The 23,942-nt window shown below is 43.9% G+C and overlaps 1 protein-coding gene across 2 annotated transcripts in view; it reads right to left on the minus strand.

Moving 5' to 3' along the window:
- Nucleotides 1–23,460, minus strand: part of IPPK (inositol-pentakisphosphate 2-kinase) — a 29,890-nt gene extending 6,430 nt beyond the window's left edge. Inside the window, exons 1-9 of one of the 2 annotated variants that reach the window (XM_063411856.1) lie at nt 23,271–23,460; nt 9,963–10,010; nt 6,440–6,535; nt 5,626–5,692; nt 3,436–3,557; nt 2,964–3,053; nt 2,328–2,386; nt 1,907–1,979; nt 501–780 (exon numbers count right to left, since the gene is read on the minus strand). In XM_063411856.1, the coding sequence (XP_063267926.1) occupies nt 501–780; nt 1,907–1,979; nt 2,328–2,386; nt 2,964–3,053; nt 3,436–3,557; nt 5,626–5,692; nt 6,440–6,535; nt 9,963–10,010; nt 23,271–23,351 (916 nt within the window). In that variant the 5' untranslated portion in view covers nt 23,352–23,460. Of the gene's footprint in view, nt 1–500; nt 781–1,906; nt 1,980–2,327; nt 2,387–2,963; nt 3,054–3,435; nt 3,558–5,625; nt 5,693–6,439; nt 6,536–9,962; nt 10,011–23,023; nt 23,106–23,270 lie in introns of those variants that run through there. The other variant, XM_063411857.1, reaches the window with a different exon arrangement.
- Between the last annotated feature and the right edge of the window lie 482 nt (nt 23,461–23,942).

Genomic DNA, 23,942 nt, shown 5'->3' on the forward strand with positions numbered 1-23,942 from the left:
GAGCTGTGCCCTGGTGAGGGCTGACAGGAGGAGCAGGGAAAGGCAAAGGACAGGGGTAATAAACCAACCAAAGCAGCCCAACTTCATCACATACAACATAAAACTCCACTCATCTGGAATACCTCTGATTGTTATCAGCTCAAACTGCTATTTTCTTCCATTTTTTCTCTATCACTTCCTGAATTTATTTTTACCCCTGTCATCAGATAAGTGCTGTAAGTGCTCACCACAACATGACATTATATTAACAATTATCTGGCAGCTGCACAGCTCAGAACTCTTTTAAATGCACCAGAATCCCCCTGTTTCCACTCTCATATTAGTATTTATAACCAAGAGACAAAGATCTGAGTTGTTTCACCAGACAAGGCTCTGAGAAAGCTGCTCTGGTGGGAAGTGTTCCAGGGCTAGGGGGCCTGCTGAGATCCCTTCCAACCCACACCATTCTGGGATTCCACGGACACCAAACTAGGGACAGTTTTTACAATATTGTCCCTTACCATTTCTTACGAGCTCCTTATTAAAAGCACTTGCTTCACAGTAGCTTCTCCCTTGTGAAATGGGAACTGTCTTCATGTCACCTGCCCTGCAGGAGTCGGTGCTACTCAACAGCGCCGTGGTGATCACGTGGATTAATTCCTTAACAATTGTCCTTGTGCAGTGGGGGCCGCTGACCAGCCCGTTGGAAGGGAAAAAGAAAGGTTTTAAGTGACGAGCGAGTTCGTTCCAGTCAGAGACACAGTCCTGGTCATCCTTACAGCCATAAATTAGTTCCCCGTTCTGCAACAAGGAGAAAAAGAAGCCTTTAGGCACGGCAGGAAATCAGGTTATTGATACTGAGCTACTCAGAGCATCAGGTTCAATATTTCAAGCACAGAAAAGTGTTACTACCTTCACAATCTGCATACAGACACACAACATCCCCAGTCTCTTTGAGATTTGTGCTCTTAAGTCTAATCAGAACAACCTCTGAATGAAAACCAAAACCACCGTTTAAATCAAGTGCTACTTTCCCAACTAAATGACCTGTGAGGAATCAGAACAATGCAGGTCAATGATACTTGGCACATTTTCCTATGATTTCTTTCTGAAAAATACCACGAGTGAAAGAGTGAAACTCCCTTCTTTCACCAGCCCAGACTGGCAAGGGGAGGCTGTGAAAGGGGACAGGTGTGATGGCTTCCTGTACTAGTACAAAAAGGGGGCAGCTCTTAGAAGTGTGATTCCAATAGTTGATTTAATATTGGAAATCAATCGAAAGAATCTTGTTTCCTAAGAATTAATCCGAAGATCTCCACAAGCCATCAGTTACTGCTTCATATTTTTCCTACATGAGTGTCATGGAATGCCCCTTCCTTCCTCAGTGAGGCCAGCTGTGCCTTGGGCCTGTGTCAGTGCTCTAACAGGAATTTAAAACGAATTTGCAGCAACATGCCAAGCTCTCCATCTTCTTACTGAAGTAGCACAAAGTTTTAAAACTTTGGTCACCTTATGAGTCCTTTTCTATTAATTGTTCTCAGTGATTCTTTCCCAATAATTCATTCCCCAGGGAATGGTCGTGGCCTCAAGGCTGCCAGAGCTTCAGGAGCATTTGGAAAATGCTCTCAGCCACAGGGTGGGGTTGTTGGGGTGTCCTGTGCAGGGCCAGGAGTTGGACTCAGACAATCCCCAGGGGTCCTTCTAACTCTGGATATTCTGAGTTTGTCAGTTCTGGGAAATTATTATTTCTCTGTCCTCGCCTGAAATGTAACTAACTTAGAACTTCACCATTTCCCTCTCTTGCTGGAGTCCAACAGTGATGATCTGATTAGGCAGGTTTGAAGGAAGATCTTGATTGTTTACATGCTCAAGTCAAATCGTTTAAAATCCAAAGCAAAAAAAAGCAAGCAGAGATTTAACTGTTTACCTTAAATATTTTCAAGTTGTTCTGTGCCTCCTGTAATAAGCTCTTCAAAGCAAAGTGCATTCTTTGTTTATTTCTAGGGAGAACAAAAGAAAGCCAAGAATGTTTTATTCTTTGGAGGCTCACACCTGGCACATGCCCTGAGCACGTTACTCACACCGAGGTCACTGCAAAGGCACAGTGAACTGCAGGTCTGAGTACATAAACTACTCCTGGGTGCAATGGTTGCTGCAAAAGGCAGCTCTGATTGCTGAGATAGGTGTAAAGGGGGAGACAGCACCAGATACAATCACTGTAAAGGTCCAGACAAGCCAGCATTGATCAGAATACCTCAATGAAAGGCAACGTAATCCAAACAAGAAATCTGCAATGCTGAAATTTTTTTTTTTGAGGAGGGGGAGTGGCAAAACCACAGAACCCTTACCCTGAGAAGAGATCCAATGGGCAATATTTACTTGGTCGCTTCCATTTTCCATTGGCTACCTGTGGAAAAGCCAGAGCACTGCTGTTACCCACTGCACCTGGAACAGCCAGGTGTGTGGCACTGACAGCCTGCCTCCAAGGTCAGGGCCTTTAAACCACTTTGAACACAAAATTCACCACCACCGTGGGTGTTCCCAGTCATTTTTAACTCGAGTCACTCAAACTGCATTCACGAGGGAAAAATGTCACAAGGGAAAACGTCACATCAGATCCCAGGGAGGCACAGTCACAGCACCGCAGAGGCACAGCAGACACGAGGCCATGAACTCTGCCTGTGACGTGCTGTTTGTTGGAAGTCACAGGGTGCCCCTGGTGAGCTGATCTGGGAAGGAAGTTCCACATCAGCACTGACCCAATCCCAGCGTTCACAGTCCCCAAAGGCTGATGTTGTATTTGTTTGCTTCCAGCTTCCCACAGAACGTGTTCCAGCTCTCACTAAACATTCACGCCCAGCGACTCACTCAGCTGGGTATCCTCCTACCAGCTTTAGTCACATCAGAGATTTGAGCAAGTTTCAACAGGAACAGCAAATAAAGCACAGTGCAGCCAAAGGAAAGCAGGGCAACTTAATAATTACCTTTAGATGCTGATGCATACAGTAACGACACACCTTGTGCTTTATCTCCTGTGAAACGTGGCTGGAAAAAGGGATGAAGCCACACTTTGGCTAAAACAAACAAAAGAAGATCGTAAATACAAATGTCTCTCTCTACAGAAATATAAAGGCACACGATATGCACATCTTTCCAGTTAAAGGAAAATTTTTAAAAATTATAAAAAACCTCCAGCAATTAAAAGCTGAATTACTCCCTGTTATTTTAAAAAATAAAGACATGCAAAACTGCTGTGGCCTACAGAAAAGCCTAGTAACACCTGGGAATTTCCCATGTTTCACAAGACTGGGAACTGGCAGAGGGAGGAGGCTGTTTCCTCCTGCGGGTCCCAGTGAAAGCTCTGCCTTCCCCCCGCTGCATTCCTTGGGCGCTGCTGGGGCAGTGTGTGGGTGAGGAATGCGAGCACGCCCCTCTCCCGGCTCTGCCCCTGCACACCTTGATCTCGATGCACAGGATGGGCCGGTGCTCGGCGAAGCGGAACGTCTGCAGCCGCGTCAGGTTGGGAAGGCACATGGCGTACCCGCTCAGCGTGTCCATGTCCTTGTCACAGCGACACTCTGCGGCACAGGGGACAAACACCAGCAGGGACATCAGCTCCGGGGTGTGTGTGCGCTCCGGAGCCGTCCCGGTCACCAGGCGGGGACAGGACACACACAGGGGACAAACACCAGCAGGGACATCAGCTCCGGGCTGTCTGTGCACCCCGGAGCCGTCCCGGTCACCAGGCGGGGACAGGACACACACACAGGGGACAAACACCAGCAGGGACATCAGCTCCGGGGTGTGTGTGCACCCCGGAGCCGTCCCGGTCACCAGGCGGGGACAGGACACACACAGGGGACAAACACCAGCAGGGACATCAGCTCCGGGGTGTGTGTGCGCTCCGGAGCCGTCCCGGTCACCAGGCGGGGACAGGACACACACAGGGGACAAACACCAGCAGGGACATCAGCTCCGGGCTGTCTGTGCGCTCCGGAGCCGTCCCGGTCACCAGGCGGGGACAGGACACACACACAGGGGACAAACACCAGCAGGGACATCAGCTCCGGGGTGTGTGTGCGCTCCGGAGCCGTCCCGGTCACCAGGCGGGGACAGGACACACACACAGGGGACAAACACCAGCAGGGACATCAGCTCCGGGGTGTCTGTGCGCTCCGGAGCCGTCCCGGTCACCAGGCGAGGACAGGACACACACAGGACACACACACAGTTATCAGCTTTAGCCCATTGTGCACTCAGGGTTGCCCTCCCCATTATGGACGCCTGGTTTGAGTTTCCTCAAAGCTGCCCCAGACACACGGAGTGTCCAAGAGCTGCTCCCAGCTCCTCCCAAGAGAGGTGAGGCCACAAACGGCACGGACATGGATTGACCACAACAGGGCAAGTGACTCATTCGTGTATTTATTCAAAGTTGTGATCTCCCCTTTGCTTGCTCTGCATGACCTCCCCTCTCTCAGCTGAGTCAAAAGGATCTGAAAACTGCCAGGAATATCATAACCATGAGAGGCATTCTGCATAAAACCCCTCTGGACAGCCTCTCTCTCTCCACGTGCATCCTTTGGGACACAGAAGGGTCTGTGAGATCGGAGTTCAGAGCTAACAAAAGCTCACACCCCCAGATTTTCAAGTACCTGTTCCTAAACAGACACACGCTCCTGTTACAGTGTCCACTGCTAAGAAAAATGCACACTCTGAAAAATATACTGCAATAGAAAAAATGAATCTGAGAAAGCAAAGCTTCAGGCACCAGCCTGTCATGCCATACTGCTTCACCAGGATGAGCAAGAAGCCTTCTGTCTTCAAGAAAATGTTGAGGTTTGTTTTCTTTTTCCAAATTTAAGCAAAAGTACATCCTTCACACCTTCACAGCTGAAAGCCACTTGCCAAACCAGAAAGGAACAGAAATCTGAAGTATTAGAGAAGCTCCTTTGCATGTTACACAGGCTTCTGTGAAGGGTAACATTGAAAAAAATACCTCGAGGTTTTAAAAAAAATCCTGTTAAAAATGGAAACTGAGATTCACTGTTGTGAATCACCTGGATGCTTCCCCACAACCACATTTCAATCCCCAGCAGCTGTGGACTCACCAAGTTGAATTTTGAGAAATAAAACTAAATTCTCTCCTTTATTTCCACCAGAGTATCACTGATTTTCTGACTTTAATTAGACACTATTAACCTTCCTCTCTGGATCCTGGCACTGTGGAACTGCTTCTCCAACAGGTGAGGAGGAATCATCAATGGAGTGTCCTGTGCTCACTGTATGCAAATTATTTCTTTTTTTCCCAGCATTAAAGGCATTGAAGCACTTGACTACAGTACTTTGATTTAACACCATTTATCTTCAAGGAGTTTTGCTAAAGCAGGAGTTTCTGGCCATTCACAAGAACTTTTGGGAACCTAAGACACCACAGGGCCAATCTCTTTGCCCATTTTAGAGCTATCACATACTACTTTTAATTCCAGAACACAGCCCATTTTTTCCACAACAAATTTTCACCTTATCATTGCCTAAATATTAAAGCTTCCTTATATTCTGTAATGTGATGCTTTTTGTACTTTAGAACAAAGAAAAATGCTTTACAGCTTGAGGCAGCCCCTGTGTAATCCCATCCCTGGCACTTACCTGGCCTCTCTGGCTGGATTTTCAAACAGAGCTGTCTTACAAAGTCTAAAGGCAGTTGAATAATTTCCTATTGGGGAAAAAAAAAGAAAACATTTTAATGCAAAAATTAGTACAGCTTGGGAGTCTTGAAAAGGAACAGCAAAGTTCAGTGGGTTACACCAAGTACACTGAAGAACAAAGCAGCTTCTCCCTCTGATTCACTGTACCTGCAATCACATGCAGCACCTGTTCCTCTATAAAAACCAGGACGAATTTAAATAAATGAATGACAAAGAGCATTTTCAATGCAAATTTAATGTGTGTGAAGGAACCTGCATCATTTTGTCCTTCCCACAAATGAAGAAGTCCCATGTCTCACATCCCACCCTTCCACGGCAGAACTGTGTAACTCAAGTTCCAGGTGGAGCTGTGACTTTTATCTGATGTTCAGTAAACAAGATCTGGCTGCTCTGAAGAACAGAGCAAGGGAAAAGGGAAAAGGTGATCTCTGACTGCACGGAAACATCAACAATTTAATGAACCAGGTTTCTCCCTTTGTTTTGCAGTTAGTGTAAAAATCTCTCTCACACACACCTCTTGTCTAAGGCAGAGCAAAGAAATGGCCACACTCTTCACCACTGGCTTGAACTCCTCAAACCACTGAGCACAACCCCATCACCTCATCAGCACAGAGCAGGATCCCTGTTTGCTTCCAAATGCCTCTTGTGTGTGTCTTGCAAACCCTGATCGTTCCTTTCACTGGCACTCAGTGTTTCCCCAAACATTGAAGTGTTTGCAATGCCTAAGGTGTTTATTTTAAAAACAAATCATTTACCCCATGGTGAACATAGTTCTCCCCAAAGAACTGCTTCATCACATGTTTTCCAAAGTCTACGATGTTTTGCAGATGGTGTAGTATTTCCTCTGGAGTCTGGAAAACAGAAATACAGTAATTGAACTCCAAAATAATAATAACAACGCTCCAGAACACACATATCCTGGTTAGTGATTTAACAAATAACTTAATTGCTGAGCTTGGCAGGTCAGCGCACACTGAAGTCAAACAAACACATCAAACGTGCTAAATTTGTTTCCCTACTGGTGCCTCTGGGGCTGGAACAAACAGAAAATGGTCAGAAAAGATGATTCTTCTTTGGTTTCAGGGCAAAAAAGAGAAAGTGACAAAGGTGGAAGAAGGGGAATTGCTCAAGACCTACTCTGACCATTATTCTCAAACAGCTCAGAGAACTCCAGCAGTCCAAAGAGGTGCCTGGAGTGTTACAAACACATCACAGATATTGGGAAGAGAATGGCTGCAAAGGCTGAGCCACACTGCAAACCTCGGCATGAAGGGATACAGAACTGGCCATCAGTCCCAAATCCTGCCCCAGACAGGGAAAAATCCTGCTCTAGGTGATATCTGTGTGATATTCTGTGATTTCATAAGGAAACACCAAGGTCTTCTACAAGACAGGATGCCAAAAGCTGAAGGGAAGCAGGACAGGGACAACTGCAGAGTCAGACCCCGCTCACTGAGAGGGGAGCAAAGGAGCTTTACAGAAACATTGTCCCATTCCAGCACACTCTGCCTCTCTGCAAGGTGTTTTATTGTTACAACAGGCAACCTCAAAGCTGCTCTGTCCTTGTGTAACACACACACACCCACTCAAAACCTCATAACAAGATTAAGTGGTGGAAAAGAAAGTGTGACAATTGGGTACATGTTAGCAAATCACAGAAGAAAAACAAGAGCAGGAGAGAAAATATAAACAGAGCAGAGTAAATGAAAAGAAAATACTGGAGGACAACAGCCAGCCACTGACATAGCCTAGAGAAAGGAGGAAAGATCACATCCACTAATCACAAATGACAACACAACCCCTTGTTTAACTTGTACAGGTCCTGAATGGTGAGAAGGAACATTACATCATCCCACCAGGAACAGAAATCTCTGCTAATTCCCATTTACAGATGGTACTGACCTGGTTTGCTGACATACACAGCACCCACAGGTTTGTGTTTGGTTTGGTTGGGGTTTTTTAACATATATACACAGACTCAGACTGAGAAATAAGCATTTCATTAAAATTTACTGCTGCCACTTCTACTACATAGAAAGACTCCCCAGTTAAAAAAATCAATACAGCTATAAAATTATAAATCAAGCTTAAATCATCTTTTAAGAGCAAGTATATTTGCTATATCTAAATAAAACAAACAAACAAGCAACTAACAGGCTACTTGAGCATCACTTTTTAACATCAAAAACCACTAAGATGAAAAGCCTTTGAAGGACCCATCATTACTTCCAGCTCATTCACCAAAACTCAAATAGGCTTTATACAATTTTTTTTATTTATTTCATATACTAAAATAGCAATATGCAATCAAAAGCACTCCATGGGGCCTGACACTTGACTATCTATTCAAGCTGTGCAAGCAGTGCAGTTACATTACTGAGTATTTGTCAATCATAACAATGAGGTTACAATTCACAATACCACCTTGTTCAATTCCTGGATTACCTAATCCCAAATTCATAATTAAACAGATAATTAAAAACACTAAGCAGCATCCAGAGTTCTTTACCTTTCCCAAAGGAGTTAAACAGAAGAGACTGAGACCTATTTGCTCACATCTGAATTTCAGTGTGTGCATTACTAGAAAATATTTTGCTTGAACTGCTTCCTTCAGCATTGTTTACCTTGGATGACCTGTGATGTCATGCACAGACAGAACACTTCAGAGCCTAAATCATTTTGCTTAAGTCAGGAATACAGATTGCTCCTATTAAAAAACAAAACATTTTCCCTGTCATTGTTGCTATGTGCAAGTTCATCCCACATCTCTGACTCTCTGGGATTTGTTTACTGATCTGATGATAAAATATTTATTCTGTTCTGCTCCAAAAAGAAAAAAATGGGCCTTTAAAAAAATCAATCACCAGAATAAGTAAATATATTCAAATTCCAAACCCTTCTATGTAGAGGGAATCGTGTACCACCAAGTCCACACACTGCCAGTGCAAGGCAGATGCAGAGCACTGGAGCCAGCTCTCCCCAGGATGCAGCACTGGAATGGGAATGCCCAGCCCCAGTGCTGTGGTGGCAACTGAAAAGTCACTGCCTGCCTTCCTTTGTGGCTTTCTCATACTTTGTCAATTTTTAAAAACAATGGCTATGCAACCAATCTCTTTGAACTTAAAAAAAATTAAAAAGGAAAAGGGGCAGGCACTCAGTGTTCTGGTTTCTTAAATAAACTGCAACAGACTGGCTTTTTACATAAAGTTGTGGTCTGGTCCTCTCCTGCTATACTAAAAATTGAGATAAGCACTGTTTCCTTTCTTGAGATGCACTGGACTCGTCACTGTTCTTGTTAACATTAAACTTTATTATCTTGGGTTACCACGGAAGTACAAGAGACATTTTTTGAATCCTACCAATATAAGCAGCTCAAAAATCCACTTGAATCCTACTTGGGTTTTACCAGACCTTTTTTCAAATTAAATAGTAGCAGAAAGACCATCAAATAACTGATACATATGCTGTGTTCACTAATTTTGCCTTCCTCTACTTTGGCAGCTTCTCCCTTGTTAAACTGAATGCTTTTTCCATTCAGCCTTGGTTTTTTTTTCCTAAAAAGAAGCACACAGCAGTTCTCAGCAGAGCCCCAGTGCTTTTTGTGTTTCCCTCACCAGAACCACCTGTCCCTGTGCCCCACCAGGCTGAGGTTCAGGAGTTGCTGTACCTCAAGCCATGGCTATGTTTATGCTCCTCCTTTGGGTTTTGATCAGTTTTTATCCCTGTTAAAATAAATCTAAAGTAACTCACTTCAGCTCCCTCTCGAGCAGAAAAACTGAAGTGTACCATCAAAGCAACTGGAAGATTGTGTCCTGCCACGTTCTTTTTGTAAGAGACAGAACACTGAAATCACTCACTGACAGAGCATTCTGTGAACACTTCACGTGTTTGTTCATGGCTTTTGAGCTCCTGAACAGGTGGCCAACAGCAGACTTTGACCAGGACATCAGATCTGTGTGGCTCCTGTTCTGTTCCACCAGGAAAACCCTTCCTTCCTCAGCATCCCTGGGCTCCACAGGTGGATATGGGACATTCCCAGAGCAGCCTCACAGCCTGCCCCACACAGAGCCCCTGGTTTGAGCTCTCACATCAGCCTGGTTACACAAGACAGCCTCGGATTTCCTCCTGTTGCCAAAGCCCTGAAGCACAGGCACATTTCAAAACGCATCTGCTCTCACTGCTGCCAGTCACAGCCCTGTCACAGGGTTCTGGTTTCTCCTCACACTGGCTATTGGCTTACCCAAGGGCATTCAGCAACAGCACATGTTTAAATCTTACCTTATTCTGGTTGGGGGGGGACTTGAGGAACCGCAGCACCACACAGCGCTGGAGGAAAATACGAAAGAATAGAGTTAATTAACATTTATGAACAGCACAATTGTCTGATTCCCCAATCTACTTCTCTGAAAAAATAAGGGGAGGGGGGGAAAAAAAGAAAAAAAAAAGAAAAGAGGAAAAAAAAAAGAAAAAAAAAAGAAAAGGAAAAAAAAAGAAAAGAAAAAAAAAACACAGAAAAGCACATTTTCAATGGTTATTTCACTTGAAATCAAACACGCCAGCTGAAATCAAACACAGCAAGGTCTGCTGCCAGCTCTGCCATTGGTTTAACGAGTGCCACTCCAGCCACCAAGGGCACCAGGGAAATGCTCCCTTGGCTCACAGCACTGCTCTGAAAACCTGGGAAAGCTCTCATGGAACCACCAACACCCACACCCCGGCATTTGTGCACCAAAGCTCCCCAAAAGAGACACAGGGCCTACCCCACCTTTCAATATTAGCACAGCATTACAAATTATTAAGGAGAATCTTATCAGTTACCAGCAGCAGGTACACAGCTGGACTTTAAACTAACCCTGCTACTTATAAACTGCTGCAGGGTCAGTGCATAACACAGGAACAAATACGGCAGGTTTCCAAATGTTTTACCTTAAAACCATAGGAAAAACTCACTAGTTTTTGTCATTTTTACAAATTTTATCAGTTCTGTAACAGTTGAGAAAGGTTGAGACTTCACATATTAAAATCAAAGTCTGGCACGGTGTTAAGAAACCTGTTAAAAGGCAACACACAGCACTGCCTCTGGTCTGCCCAAATATCTGACCCTAGAGATATTTACTTCCACTGAGGTGGTTCAGCCTGTTCAGGTACAATGGGGATTGTACCTGGCACCACAGAAGGCTGAGATAAACAGCTTTTTTCCAGAGTTATCTCTCAGCCACTCTGTCTCCATTTGGGCCTTTCCAAGACACAACAAAAAGTATTACATTCCATTTAAAGCACTGCCACATAAGTACACCCAGATCCTCTGACAAAGACAACGCAGACAAAATGTCCCAGTTGCACCTCAGGTTTATGGAATCCAAGCTTTTTCCCTTCCAAATTATTTGTCATTAAAAAAATTCATATAGCATGACAGCACCAGATCTATTCCATATTTCAGAGCTGAAAGCTGTTTCTGCACAGGCTGAGAGAGAGAGCTGCAGATATCTTTAATTACTAACAGGGAGAGAAAGAGGAAACAAATAAAAGTAATGACAACGTGCCATCCAAAACAATAACAAAACTAGGTGCAGGTTCAGACATTGCCACTGAAACCCAGACAAGGCCCCTTCCAGATGTGAAAAGTCTCACGCCGCCATAAATCCCATCTGGAAAACACTCTCACACAAAAAGACACTTTGCTGTTAATTTGATTTGTCCTCGAAGATGAGTGTCCCAACATCAAATGAGACACCCCCAGAGAGGTCACCTGGATTTGACAAGAGCCCTGGTGACACTTCCTCTCACCATGCCCCACACATGGGTGACAGCTCTGTGTGCAGACTGTGTTACTCTTACAGTGCCTCAACCACTTGGATCTCCTGCTTTAATTATTCATAAGTAAGTGGATCAGTGATGGAGTGATCTGATTATCACTTCTAATCCCTTCAGAAACATGATTCCGTAATCTTTCAAGGCTAGAGGAGGTATTTATCTTTTAATCAGTTCCCAGCCAAGATTCCAGCCAGTGCTCTGGAAAATCTGATTTGCTCTCACAGGAATCAGGACAGTATTTGATCATCAGCAAGTCATTTCTGATTTGGCAAAATGACCAAAATTACATATGGCAAGAGAAGAAAGTGTTGCTGGTCTAAATATGTCAAAAGGAAACACGGCACTGTTCAAACAAAACTTCACAGATGCACTTAAACCAGCCAGCCCACACTACATTTTAGTAGGACTATTAGAGGATTAGAGGAAATAAAAAAACAAAAAAACCAAAACCAACAAACCAAACAAAAACCCACCCCAAAACCAAACTTAAAAGAAAATCTCAAAACACTTTTTTCCTATTTTGAGGCAAGTTACCAGCTAGATCCATCCCTCTGTGCATTTCAGTGCCAGCTCCACAGCACCAGGGTTAACCCATCAGATGTCACAGATGCCAACTGCTTCAAAAGTGTCACCACCAAAAATACTGGCCCAAATTTTTCATGCTATTGCATTTCTGATTCACTTGGCTGATTCTTTACTTGGAAATATTGTGGGTGGTTGTTGCCATGAGTTTTTTTGCCAGTTATCTTAAAATGCCTTCAATTTTATTTTATATTTACAGACTGAACATCAAATATGTGCCATACCTATCAGCATGTAGGAGAATGGCCCAGATCCCAAAAGGAATGGATCTCTGAAGGGGTTGTCACTACTCCTTTGCACTTTGAGAATCAGATCAACCAGACCCTAATGCTGCCCAAATTTCCTTCTCCACAAGTGGAGAGGCTTACAGAGGTGCCCAGCACCACTTCCATCAAGGCACTGTCACCATCAGAGAATTTGGTTAGCTGGGTAACAGTCCCAGAGAGATAAAAAGAGGAAAAAAGCAGGCTGCAAGCCTGCAAGAAGGGGAAAAAAAGAATCTGCATGGATGTAGACAAATGTAACACATAAAACATTAAAAGGCTTCATATCTTTTGATGTAAGATAAGTTAGAAAAATAATTATTTCAAAAGAAGAATTCTCTACAATTATTTTTAAACCCTGCATATGTTCGGTCTCCATTTAGTGACAAAAGACTAAAAATAACCAACCCATCAGAACATCACATACAACTGCTCTTACTCTCAAATAAGGAATTTAAGGACAACGCTCACATGAGAGCAGAGCAGCTTGACAGCAGAAAACAATGTTTTTAGTGCTCCAGGACCAGACTAGGGTTACAACAACAACCATTTCCAATTGTTATGGAAATCTGAAACAAACACTGGCAACAAGGATACCAAACCTGCATCTCTGAGCACACATCCACCAGCTCTGATGTAACCAGAGGGGCTCGGAGAGCTCCATCCCAAGCCACAGCATTTGCAGTCTGCAGTTTACAGCCCCACCGAGAAAGGCAAACGCTTCTTTAGCACCTCATCACCAAACAAATGTTTGGGTTAGAGCAGAACCGAGTTAGGGATTGCCACTAAGGAGAGAAGGAGCTGTGAAAATGCTCACAATCGGTGGCATCACAGAACCAGCGGGATGTGCACACACAGCTCTTGTCCTCATGTGTCCTGGGAAAAAACAGTGGCCTGGGCTCGGTCCCTAACGCTTACCTCTGAGAATTTTTATTCTCCGCAGCAGTTACTACAGCTATTTTATTAATCTTACTAAAATTCGAAAAATAAAGTAATCCCTGGTAGCTCGGCCAAAATATGAGTGGCATCAATCCAGGTACTTTGGATTAGGCAGTGGCATTATGAAACCAGGATAAAAGCTTACATTTGTTTTTTTACAAAGAAACAAATGGTGTTTGATATTGACCTTATTCTATGACCTCACTGTCATAAAATGCAGGCCTTCTGAACTGGAGAGTTTTTAGAAGTTAAACACAACTGGGGCAAATGTATAATCTTGATATTCCCCTTCAGGGAACAACCTCGTTTGCATCACCGAGATTTTTTTCAGGGCTCTTGCTACATTAGTAACAAAAATCTAGATAAGAGTTGGTGGCAGCGAAAGAAATAGGAAAAAATTAAATTAGTTCAACTGCTGGTAAAATTGCTTCGACATACAGAAGGATGTGCATTTTCCCTCTGGTCTTACTACCTCTGCTAATGCGAGTTTAAAATAAGTTTCTGTACAAAAATACAACGAATCAGCCTGTCCAAACACAACGCCTGGGAAACATCAGCTTCTCCTTTTCCAAATCAGCAGGTTCACGTCACTTGTTATTACTCTATTATTATTCAAGCAGCACACATTAACTGCTTTTGTCTGGAGGCAAAGCACTGCTCTGACATCTCCATCTCGCCGATTCCCAGCTTGTGCTCACACATACAACATCCACTGGTAGAGAACAGGACTCTGTTAAAAAGAAGCAACTTTTTAACTCCCAAAAGGAACTGCACCCCCTTCCCACACCCATCACTGCCCTCAGCCCACGCCACCCCATAAATTCTGCCATCTAAACACTCACCAGTATTTTTGCAGGTACTATCTGTAATTTTACATGACAAAGTTACCTATCTGTTGCTTAAAAAGGCACACAATACAGAAACTGAGTAAGAAAATCCATCTTTCTTTTAAAGTTGTGCATATAAAAGTCACATGTTTCCTATTATAAACATGGGGTGAAACACTCTCAAAAACTGGTAACAAATCATCTCTAAATTCTTACTCTGCTATTTTTTGCAACTAATTTCACACACCACCGCCAACCACTGCCAAAGGAGAGGAAGATACAAAGTCAAATACTTTTAGAGAAAATAGTGTCTGTAAAGGCTCTGAAATTCTCTATAACTGGTTAATTAATTCACTGTTTTGCTGACCTCGAAGAGCTACCAAGAACTTCTCAAACACAGCTCTCTAAGGATGCCAGAGCCACCACTGATTATTCTGTGTTACCTGATCATTGTGGGCTTGCAACAACCTACAGCAATGACACTCCAGAAAGTACATTCTAATTTTCAGTCCAAGGGAGGGAGACAAAGTGAACACAGTGACATAAAAATACTGGTTATTGACAGTTCCAAGGGAACAACAACATGAACTGTGGAATTGTTTAGCTGATATTAAACTATTCCTGCAGTAGCACACTGCAGCTGCACGCAGTGTTTCTCAATGAACAAAAATTATTTTGACTTTTTTATTTCAAATCTACATCCCACAACCCCTTCAATTCCAATTCTAGTTTGAGGGATTTGAATAGAAAACAATGGTTTTCTATTCAGAAAATGCAACTTCTGGGAAGGAGAAAAATGGACAAAGAAGAGTTATCTTCACATCTCAGAAAAGACAAGGACAGGGAGAATTCCCCCTTCTGAGAAATGACAGAACTCAGTGGAAACCTGCCCACCACACTGCCCAGGCACTTCAGCCAGTGCTTACCTTCATGACACTCAACACATGGAAGACATTTTTAAATGACATTTTTAAAGGTCTCCTCATCCAAAGTCAGTGTCTGTGCAATGTGAGGTAAATAAGAGATGGAAACAAACCAAGTACTAGAAAATTCTGCAGCTTTTAAGTGAAATATACTGGTTATATCATACACAATTGTTTTCCAAATAATTTTTGTTCTACGCAAGGTGGGTAAGATCACACAAAACAAAGTGAGGAAAGCTACATTTCCTGCCAGTGTGGAGGAAGTTTAGCAATTGCTCACACATAGTGCAAAGAAGCATTCAGAAATTGGAACAATACTCTTTTATTTAGCACAGGAGTCCTTGAAGAACAATGGTTTTATTTCTTAACATGAATAAAGGATTTCGAAGGCACAGCATCTGGCTTGACACCATTCAATACGGCAAACCATTATTTGAAAGCAAACCCTCCATACTTGTTTTCTTTAGCACACAGCTCACAGCTTGCATCAGACTTCAGGTGCTCTTTCCAATTTTTTTTTCTGCTTGGTTATGATCTCGATTCCCATGAGATTCCCTCAGGTTTCATTTTATAGCCAAGCTTCTATAGCCTTGCAATAACAGATGGTACCAATTCTGAGAGAATTTAATGACTGCATTCTGCAAGACTGCAAAGGAAATGTCTGCCCTTCAGCCAGAGCAGCTAATCAGAGTACCTGAAATGATATCAAGTGATACACCCACTGGTCCGAGGTGGAAACACACACCAGAGAGAGAGCAGGATGAATAAACCCATTGAATAAACCCAGCGTGCATTAGCACTGCCTGGGTAGCACATGGCCCTGACGTCCTTGCTGTGAAATAAGGAAAAACTGGTCCTTAACATTTAAAAGCATATCAAATACCTCATCCATCTGTAAACAGGTGAGTTGTACCAATCAGAACACAAAAACACATCCTAAGCTTCTTCCCTTTAAGCTGCCCTACAGCCCTCTCTCTCAGCACCGTGCACTTGCCAGCATGAAGCTGCCAAGTCATCTGATGTTATGTTGGGGAAAGCAGGCGTTCCAGGAAATTGTTAATGGGGGGAGGAAATAAAGAGTCAAAACAGTAAGAGGGATTAGAAGGAAGTTAAATAATTAAACTGACAGAACAAGTGAATATTTCTCAGCATCCAGAACGAGTCAGCCAGAAGCAGCCTTGTGCTCATGCAGAATCCAGTGACTCTGTTCTTCCCAGAGTAAAAGCAGCTCAGGGAGGAGAGTCCAAGGAGGTCAGAACACCTCCCTGACACTTTATTCCATGACAGAGAAATCCCCCAAGCAAAAGGCCCAGGCCCTGAGAAGCTGGGAGGGAGGAAGAACAGAAAGAGTGAATACAGCAGGCTCTTAGACTGAGCCTCCTGCACAGCTTTGGGTCAGCCAGGCTGCTTCATCCAACCCAACCAACCCACGGCCACTGTCAGATACAGGAGCAGCACAGGAAAGGCACAGAAACTGCACCACAAACACTCCTAACACACACAAATAAAACCTTTTTAAGACAAAAGCTTGAGATCAACTGCAAAAGGAACTCATTCGAGTTTGAGCTAGCACTGAACCCAACCAGCTTAAAACCAGGATCATTTTTAATCGAGGCTAATGACCTCCTGAGCTTGACTGCAAAGCTGGGATTTGTTTTACACTCTCACTGCATATCGCCTTCAGCATTCTCAAAAGTCACTCAAAAAAGAAAAAAACAGACCCAAAGTAGGGTTTGAATTTCCAAAGAAGGTCACCAAAAGACAAGTCTGCTCCAACACTCATTATCAGCAAAAGATAGCACCTCTGAAACAAGTATTGTGCAGGGAGGAGAGAGGTGCTGCTGCTGCAGTTAAATGATTCCTGCCATGTGGGATTAGTGTTAGACCACAGAGCTTCTGTCTCCCAGCTCCAGCCACACACAGGCCGTGCTTTCCCATCTGCAGCTACAAAACTCAAGGCACTCATATAAGAAAAGTTTTAATTGTTGTCTTTCTGCTCTCCCTCCCCTCTACATTCAGCCCTGATACCCAGTGCCACCTTCCCTTTCACATCCTGGCAGACACTGAACTGCTCTGCATTCACAGCATCCTTTCAGTGCTGAAACCAGTAAACAAGAAAATTTTAAATTTAACTACTGGTACAACATGGAACTGAAATCTTGATAAAGAATTAAAATTCCTTGATGTTGACTCAACCTAATAACTTGGGGGAAGTGTGTGTCAATAAAAAGCTTCATAGCTTATTCACAGAATTGGAAGTACTTCCAACTTTTAATTCTTTGTTTATAGTAAAACCTTTGTGGATTGTACTCAAGCTAGTCCAATTAGTTATGGCACCCACAGTCACAGTGGTACCTGTTTAACCAAAGAAATAAACGCAAACAAATACAAAACTGTTTTTCCATCCACTGACCATAGATGTGTATCTAAATATCAATTAGCCAAGGTCAGTGCAAGGAATCCTACAGTTTAATCCAGGTGTCACAAAGGTTCCCAAATTCCAACTCAAACTGGTGATTGCCCTCTACAAACTTCACTGTTGTTCACAGCAAGACAGGCATCTTCCTCCTGTTTCACTCCTGACACACCCTGATCACATTCTTGGCTTTTTCAGCTGGTTCTCATAGCTGCTTCAGTCAGTTTGGGCACAAGCTCCTCTACTTGTTTATAGTAAGTAAATAAAATTTTAAAAAATCAAAAGGAATGACTAAGAAAGAAGGAGGATTACCTTCAGTCATCAAGCTGTCTTCCTGTGCTTTTGTGTAAGCAGGCAAAAGGTGCAGGTGTGGGGGTTTTGTTAAACAATGTTTAGAGATAGACACTGCTGAGATATGCACACACCCCAAAAAAAAACAATGTGGAGAAGCCAGGTCAAAGAAATGCCCTATGAAATTTAAAAAAACACCACACACAAAAACAAACAGAAGAGGCAGAAAATTCCACAGAAACAGACACAAAACTCCTCCCTACATTACATGATTCTCAAATCCATCAGAAATAAGAATTAGCACAGGTTTGTAATGTAAATGGAAGAATCTCATCAAGGAAACAAAAATGTTTAAGATCAAGTCTTACCAAAAATATGCCTTTCACATTAGTCAAAATAAAATTCATCAACAGTTGCATTTTACCTTTTCTGGTAATATCTTTCTGTAAAAGAACCAAAAGACCAGAATGTGGCTATATTTTAAATCAGAGCAATATTAAGAGAAGGCCATTAATAATAATCTATTGTATTTATAACCACAAGAACAGCTAACTGAAGATTCTTTAATAAGGACTCAGCAGCCTGTTCTATATTTTCATTAAATCAAGACATTCATAGATATTAATGAAAAAAAAAATCAGAACACAGCCGAACAGAAAACAGAACACAACTGAAAAAAAAATTGCTTTATAGTCGGGGACCTGGAATTTCTCAGGAACAACTTGGAATTTTGGGGGATGTCAGTACTTACACAAACTTTAATAGCACAAAACAGATTCAGGCAACTCCACGAAGTAAAACAACAGAAGAAACAGGCCACACAAGTTTTGGGACTTGTACAAAATGACATCATCAGAAAAAGCACCTTAAGAAGATCCTCTCAACAAGACAGAAATTAATGCTCAGCATCATCCCTTTCTGCCAAACAAGACCAGAGGAAAGCTGCAGATAATTAAGGCAGTTCTACCAGAAGCTTTCTACTCTTTCAGCAACACCCTTCTGCTTAAACATACAACCCTGTCCTCTCCTCAAGTGAGTTTATTGCAACAGAACCGAACTTGTCATTATTGCTATAAACAAAACAACTAACCAGCCACAGGAAAACTATGTGATAATGCAAAGGCATTATGAGCAACAATTATCTCCCCTGATTTGACACAAAGCCCCTTCTCATAGAGTTATTTCAGAATCCCTCTCCCTCCCAAGCAGCCATCACAATGCGAGTGCCAGCAGAAGCAGCCTCAGACTCAGTGAAAACAGAGAAAAAAGTGAAAATTGCTGCTAAAACACAAAGTACCCCCTCCCCTGCACCTCTGCTCCCTGCAGTCCCCTGTGCAGTCAGCACAAGGATTGGGAAGGATAAAAGCAGCACTGGGACATCCTCCATCTCTACCACAGGTCTTGAAGGGAAAATAAACATCACAGGGAAGAGAGATATTATTGTTTACTACAGGCACTGCTTTTGAGAATCTTCTGTGAGCTTGGTGACCTGGCTTGACTCCCTCATCCAGACTCCTCAGCCGTACTTCACTTCTCCATCTCCCTTCCTTTCCCTGTTCCTGCTTGTAAGCCCACAGATGCTCTGGAGATGGTTTATGCATTTACTAAAGTCCTGTACCAAAACCCAAAGATATCTGCTGGAGCTGCAAACATTCCAAGATATTAAGTGGGTGAGCACTAACAATCCAGGCGTCTGAAGCCATAAACCACAACCTTTTGCCAGCACATGCCAAGGTTGTTCTAGACCATCTCACCAAATAAAAACCAAGCTGGGAAAAAAAAAACCCCTCCTATTTTCCACTTCCCCATATTCACCCTGAAACACAGGTTGAATGTTCAAATGTATTTCAAAATGAGGCTTTTGGTTACCACAATATGTCAACACACAAGAAGTAAAACAGAGGCCAGGAGGAATGTACGCTCCATGTCATAAAGCAACTTCTGCAGACTACAAGCACATGTTTCAACAGCAGAAGGAAATCCAAGTTATTATTCCTAGAGCTGCTTACACTATTGCTACAAACATCTGCTGAAGCCTTTTGAAATGAAGTGTTAAGTGTCCCATAAGAGCAAACAACTGATTAAAGTGCAGAACTCCAAAGGAGGATTTCCAGTTCACTTCTAAAAAGTTAAGGAGCTGTGCTGCAGAAAGACACAACAGCTTACCAGGAGATAACTGTTCTGCAGCAGCTCCTCTGAACCCTCTCTATGCTCATGAGTAGGAAGAGGAGGGAAAGCACTGCTTAGCTCTCCTTCTGAAGCCAAATTTGAAGCAGAAGGAGCAACTCTCCACTAAAAACTCCTGGAAAAAGAAACCTCCTTTCTAAACCACCTGGTTTGGCTGTGATGGTGCTTGGCTGGGGATTTGTGGAGCTGTATCTGCATCTGTCCTGCAGCACAAATGTCTCACCAACACCTCAGAGCTCCCAGCTGTATTTCACACTAGAATGATGAGTAGGAAAGTTGTCTGATCATTCCAGCACTTCAGCAGACTGCAAGACTTCACAAAGGCCTTTCAACCACAATTCCGTTTCAATTTGGATTAATTCATTCACAGCTTCAATAAAAACCAAAAGGAAAAGCTTGATCACAAGAGACATTTGTAGCATAGTTCTGTACATCCCTGGAACTTTAGATTCTCCAGAACTGAAAGTTTAAAAAGTCATGAAAGCAGAAGTTTGAGTGCTCATCAAGCAACCAAGCACAGAGCTCTGGTGATAACAATGGGAACTGGAAATGCTCGGCAGGCATTCCATCTTTATTCACCACATCACTGTCTAAATGCTGCCAAACTAATTAAAGTAACTCTATAAAACCACCACTGTAAGAAGAGACGTGGTGAGTAGCCCATGCCATGCCTTGGGAGCCTTATCCAGCACTGGAGGGATAAGGAACAGAGATGCACTTGCAGTGATTTCAGCACACAGCGAGAGTCCTGCCACTGTTACATCCTGCAGGATTAATAACCAGCGAGAGGAAAAAGCCCAGCAAGCACTGACAGCACTTTCATGGAAACAACGGAGCACATTCCATAGGGTGCCAGCATCCACTGGCAGACAAAGCTTTGTCTGGACACACTGGGAGAGAGGCTGTGTCGCCTGTGTCCAGCGCTTATCAGCTCACTGCCAGCAGAGCTCTTTGTTGGGCATGTGATTTTTCCATGACCAACTTTTTAATTTGCTACTGTACTGGATTAACAATGCGTTACATTCATGTCTTAAAGGGCAACCTGCAGGGAATGGAGCAAGCCCAGGACATAAGCAGAGCCTCAAACACAGGGGAGCACCGTGTGATGACACAGGCCTTGCAGCCCTTCCTGTCCATCCCCAGGAACAGGAACAGGAGTGTCCAGCCAGGCTGCCCACCCCAGCCCACACGCCCTGGGTGCTGCACACACGGCCTTGCACAGGGCTGCTATCAGTGCTCCAAGGAGCAGAGAGCAGTTCAAACACAACACCCCAGACCTCATTCGTGAGAGGCAAAGCAGCTCATGCCCTCCTCTCCAGAAAAACAGAGATTCGCTTTTGTGTTGTAGTTTAAAAAATAAAACTTCTCAAATTTTCCAAAAGCAAGGAAGAGACTCAGAGAGGTAGGGAGCAGCTTTCTCTCCACATTTCAAAACACCACTGCACAGCAGAACATGGAAACAACAAGCACATGCACAGTTCCAGTCTGGCCTCTCACCTGTACCTGAGCATCCCTTCACGTCCCTCCCACCCCCACCAAACCCCGACCCCTTCCTCTGGAACTGATCCACACAAAATGTGAACTGGGAAGCCACAGAATGAAACTGGGACACTCAGAATGTCTTAGCTGTGCTGCTGATCCTTCACACAAACCTGAGAATAACTTAACACCAGATCACGAGAACGATGATTAATGGTGCAAGCATGTCCTGTTCGTAAGAGGCACAAAGTTACAATTAACATTTAAATAGTATTTATAGGTTTCAAGTTTACCAGACTTTGCCATCAGTAGACACAAAGATCTAAACTGTAAGCTTTAGTGTTTCAAAGTTGTCTATAGAGGTAAAATTGTATCTATTTCACTTTCATTCGATCTTAAAAGTTTTAGCATCTTGTTAAAAACAGAACTGGCACGCTCAGCAGCTATTCTGAATCACTGGCTGACTTCCTCACTTTCCACATCTTTAAAGATAATCACAATTACATCACTAATAATCCATTATTTATCCCCGATTCCCGTCATCCAGTGACTGAGTAGTTTCTACACTGCCTTTTTCAAAGCTAAAATGTAACAGGAAACAAAATCATTCACGTTCTTCTTGCACCAAAAATAGCTTTTAAATGGTTTTTGATATAAAGAAAAAGAAGGGGAAAAAGCTAGAGCCACAGAAGTGCCCCTCCTAAAGCCTGGAGAGCACCACAAGATTTTTAGCATTTTCTCATGTTTGTTTTTTGTTAATATTTTACAACTAATTCATACTTATCATACAAAAAACAGACATTAAAATAATACAATATTTTCAGTCATTCATTTAGACATAATTTGAGAAAATTCTTCTCAAGATTCAATTCTTGTTATAGATCTTTTCCTACAAAAATCCTACATTTCATCATTCTGGCTTCGCTGAGTTTTGATCTATGAATCATCAAGAACGTTCTGTGGCAAATCCATACCAGCTTTTAAACTGAAATACGAATACATCTTTAAAGCACAAAAACAGCCACTTTTAAAGAAAAGGAATAAACTCCTTTAAAGGGCATATATCCCAATATATTAAGTAAATAATGCACACGCAGGGAGGGCACGAATACACTGTCAGCATAAACTGACACAGGATCTGTTTGATGGGATTCAACTTTGTTTAATCTTTACTGCTTTAACTACTGCTGAATCTATTTGTTTGGGATTTTTAAATAAAATACTATTCTACTGCTTTAACTACTACTTTAGTTACTGCTGAAGCTATTTTACTGTAATTTTTTAATAAAATACACCTCCGTCCCCCGTGCCCTCGCCCCCACCCAAAATAACCCCAAACAAACAAAAAGGAGGAAAAAAAAATCAACAAAAATCGGACCAACAGGTAGATGGGAGAACGGGGATGAATTGACCGTGGAGGTCACATCGCACCCGTTTCTGTGGCAAAGCCAAAAACCTAAATTAGAGCCGTGAGCCCGGCCCAGCACTGCAGCGAGTGCTCAAACTCCTCACAGAGCCAGAGTCGGTGTCAAAGCGAAAAAGACACCTTCAGCATTTCGCTTTCTCCTGTCACATCACCCACACCGGAACGATGATGGAAAAGGTGAATTTTTCGCACTTTTCCTCACAGCTCCCATCTCCAGGCGGCAGCTGCCCGGCCATGGGCTGCTCTCCCTGCCATCCGCACTGGCCGTGACGGCGGACCCGGGAAACGCCCGCTCATCCTCCCCACGGGACGGGCCCGATCTCCCCGACACACAAAACTCCTCCGGGAGAGAAAGCAGCGAGGGCGGGCGGCGGGGCCGAGCGGCCGCTCCCGCCGAGCCGCCCCCCTCACCCGGGCCCGGGTTGGAGCTCCCCCGTACCTGGCAGTGTGAGACGACGAGGCTCTGGTTGCCTTCCCCGTGGTACTTCCATTCATTCTCATCCATCTTCTCCACTTCCATGCCCGGCCCGGGCCGCGCGGAGGGCAGAGATGCCGCCGGCCCCGCCGCCTCACGCCGCCACCATCGCGGCTGCGCCGCCCGCCCTCAGCCGCGGGAAGTCCCGCCCGCCGCGCCGCCATCTTGGAGCCGGGCAGCGCCGCCGCCGCCATGGCGGGGCCGGGCAGCGCTGCTGAGGGCGGCGGGAGCCCTCAGGCGCCGCCCGGGCACAACCGGCGGCCAAAAAGCGTCTCCTGCCTCCGGGGAGGGCCGCTCAAAGGAGGGGATGGTCCCGCTCTGCTCTGCAATGGCCTCGTCTGCAGTCCAGTGTGGAGTTTTGGGCACGACACTATATAAAAAAAAAGGAATTAAGCTGTTAGAGAGCATCCAAAGGAGGCCATAAGGATGCAGAAGGATCGGGAGGGGAGCCTTATGAGGAGCAGCTGGGGGCACTTGGTTTGTTCAGCTTGGAGAAAAGGAGACTGAGGAGAGAGCTCATCTCTGTCAGGAACCCTCCCAGAGCGGGGCCGGGCCCTGGACAGGCTCCCCTCGGTCACAGCCCCAGGGATGACAGAGCTCCAGGGGAGTTTGGACAATCTCTCAGGGCCAGGGTGG

This window comes from Prinia subflava, chromosome 14, assembly GCF_021018805.1.
Source record: "Prinia subflava isolate CZ2003 ecotype Zambia chromosome 14, Cam_Psub_1.2, whole genome shotgun sequence".
In the NCBI taxonomy this organism is placed as follows: domain Eukaryota; kingdom Metazoa; phylum Chordata; class Aves; order Passeriformes; family Cisticolidae; genus Prinia; species Prinia subflava.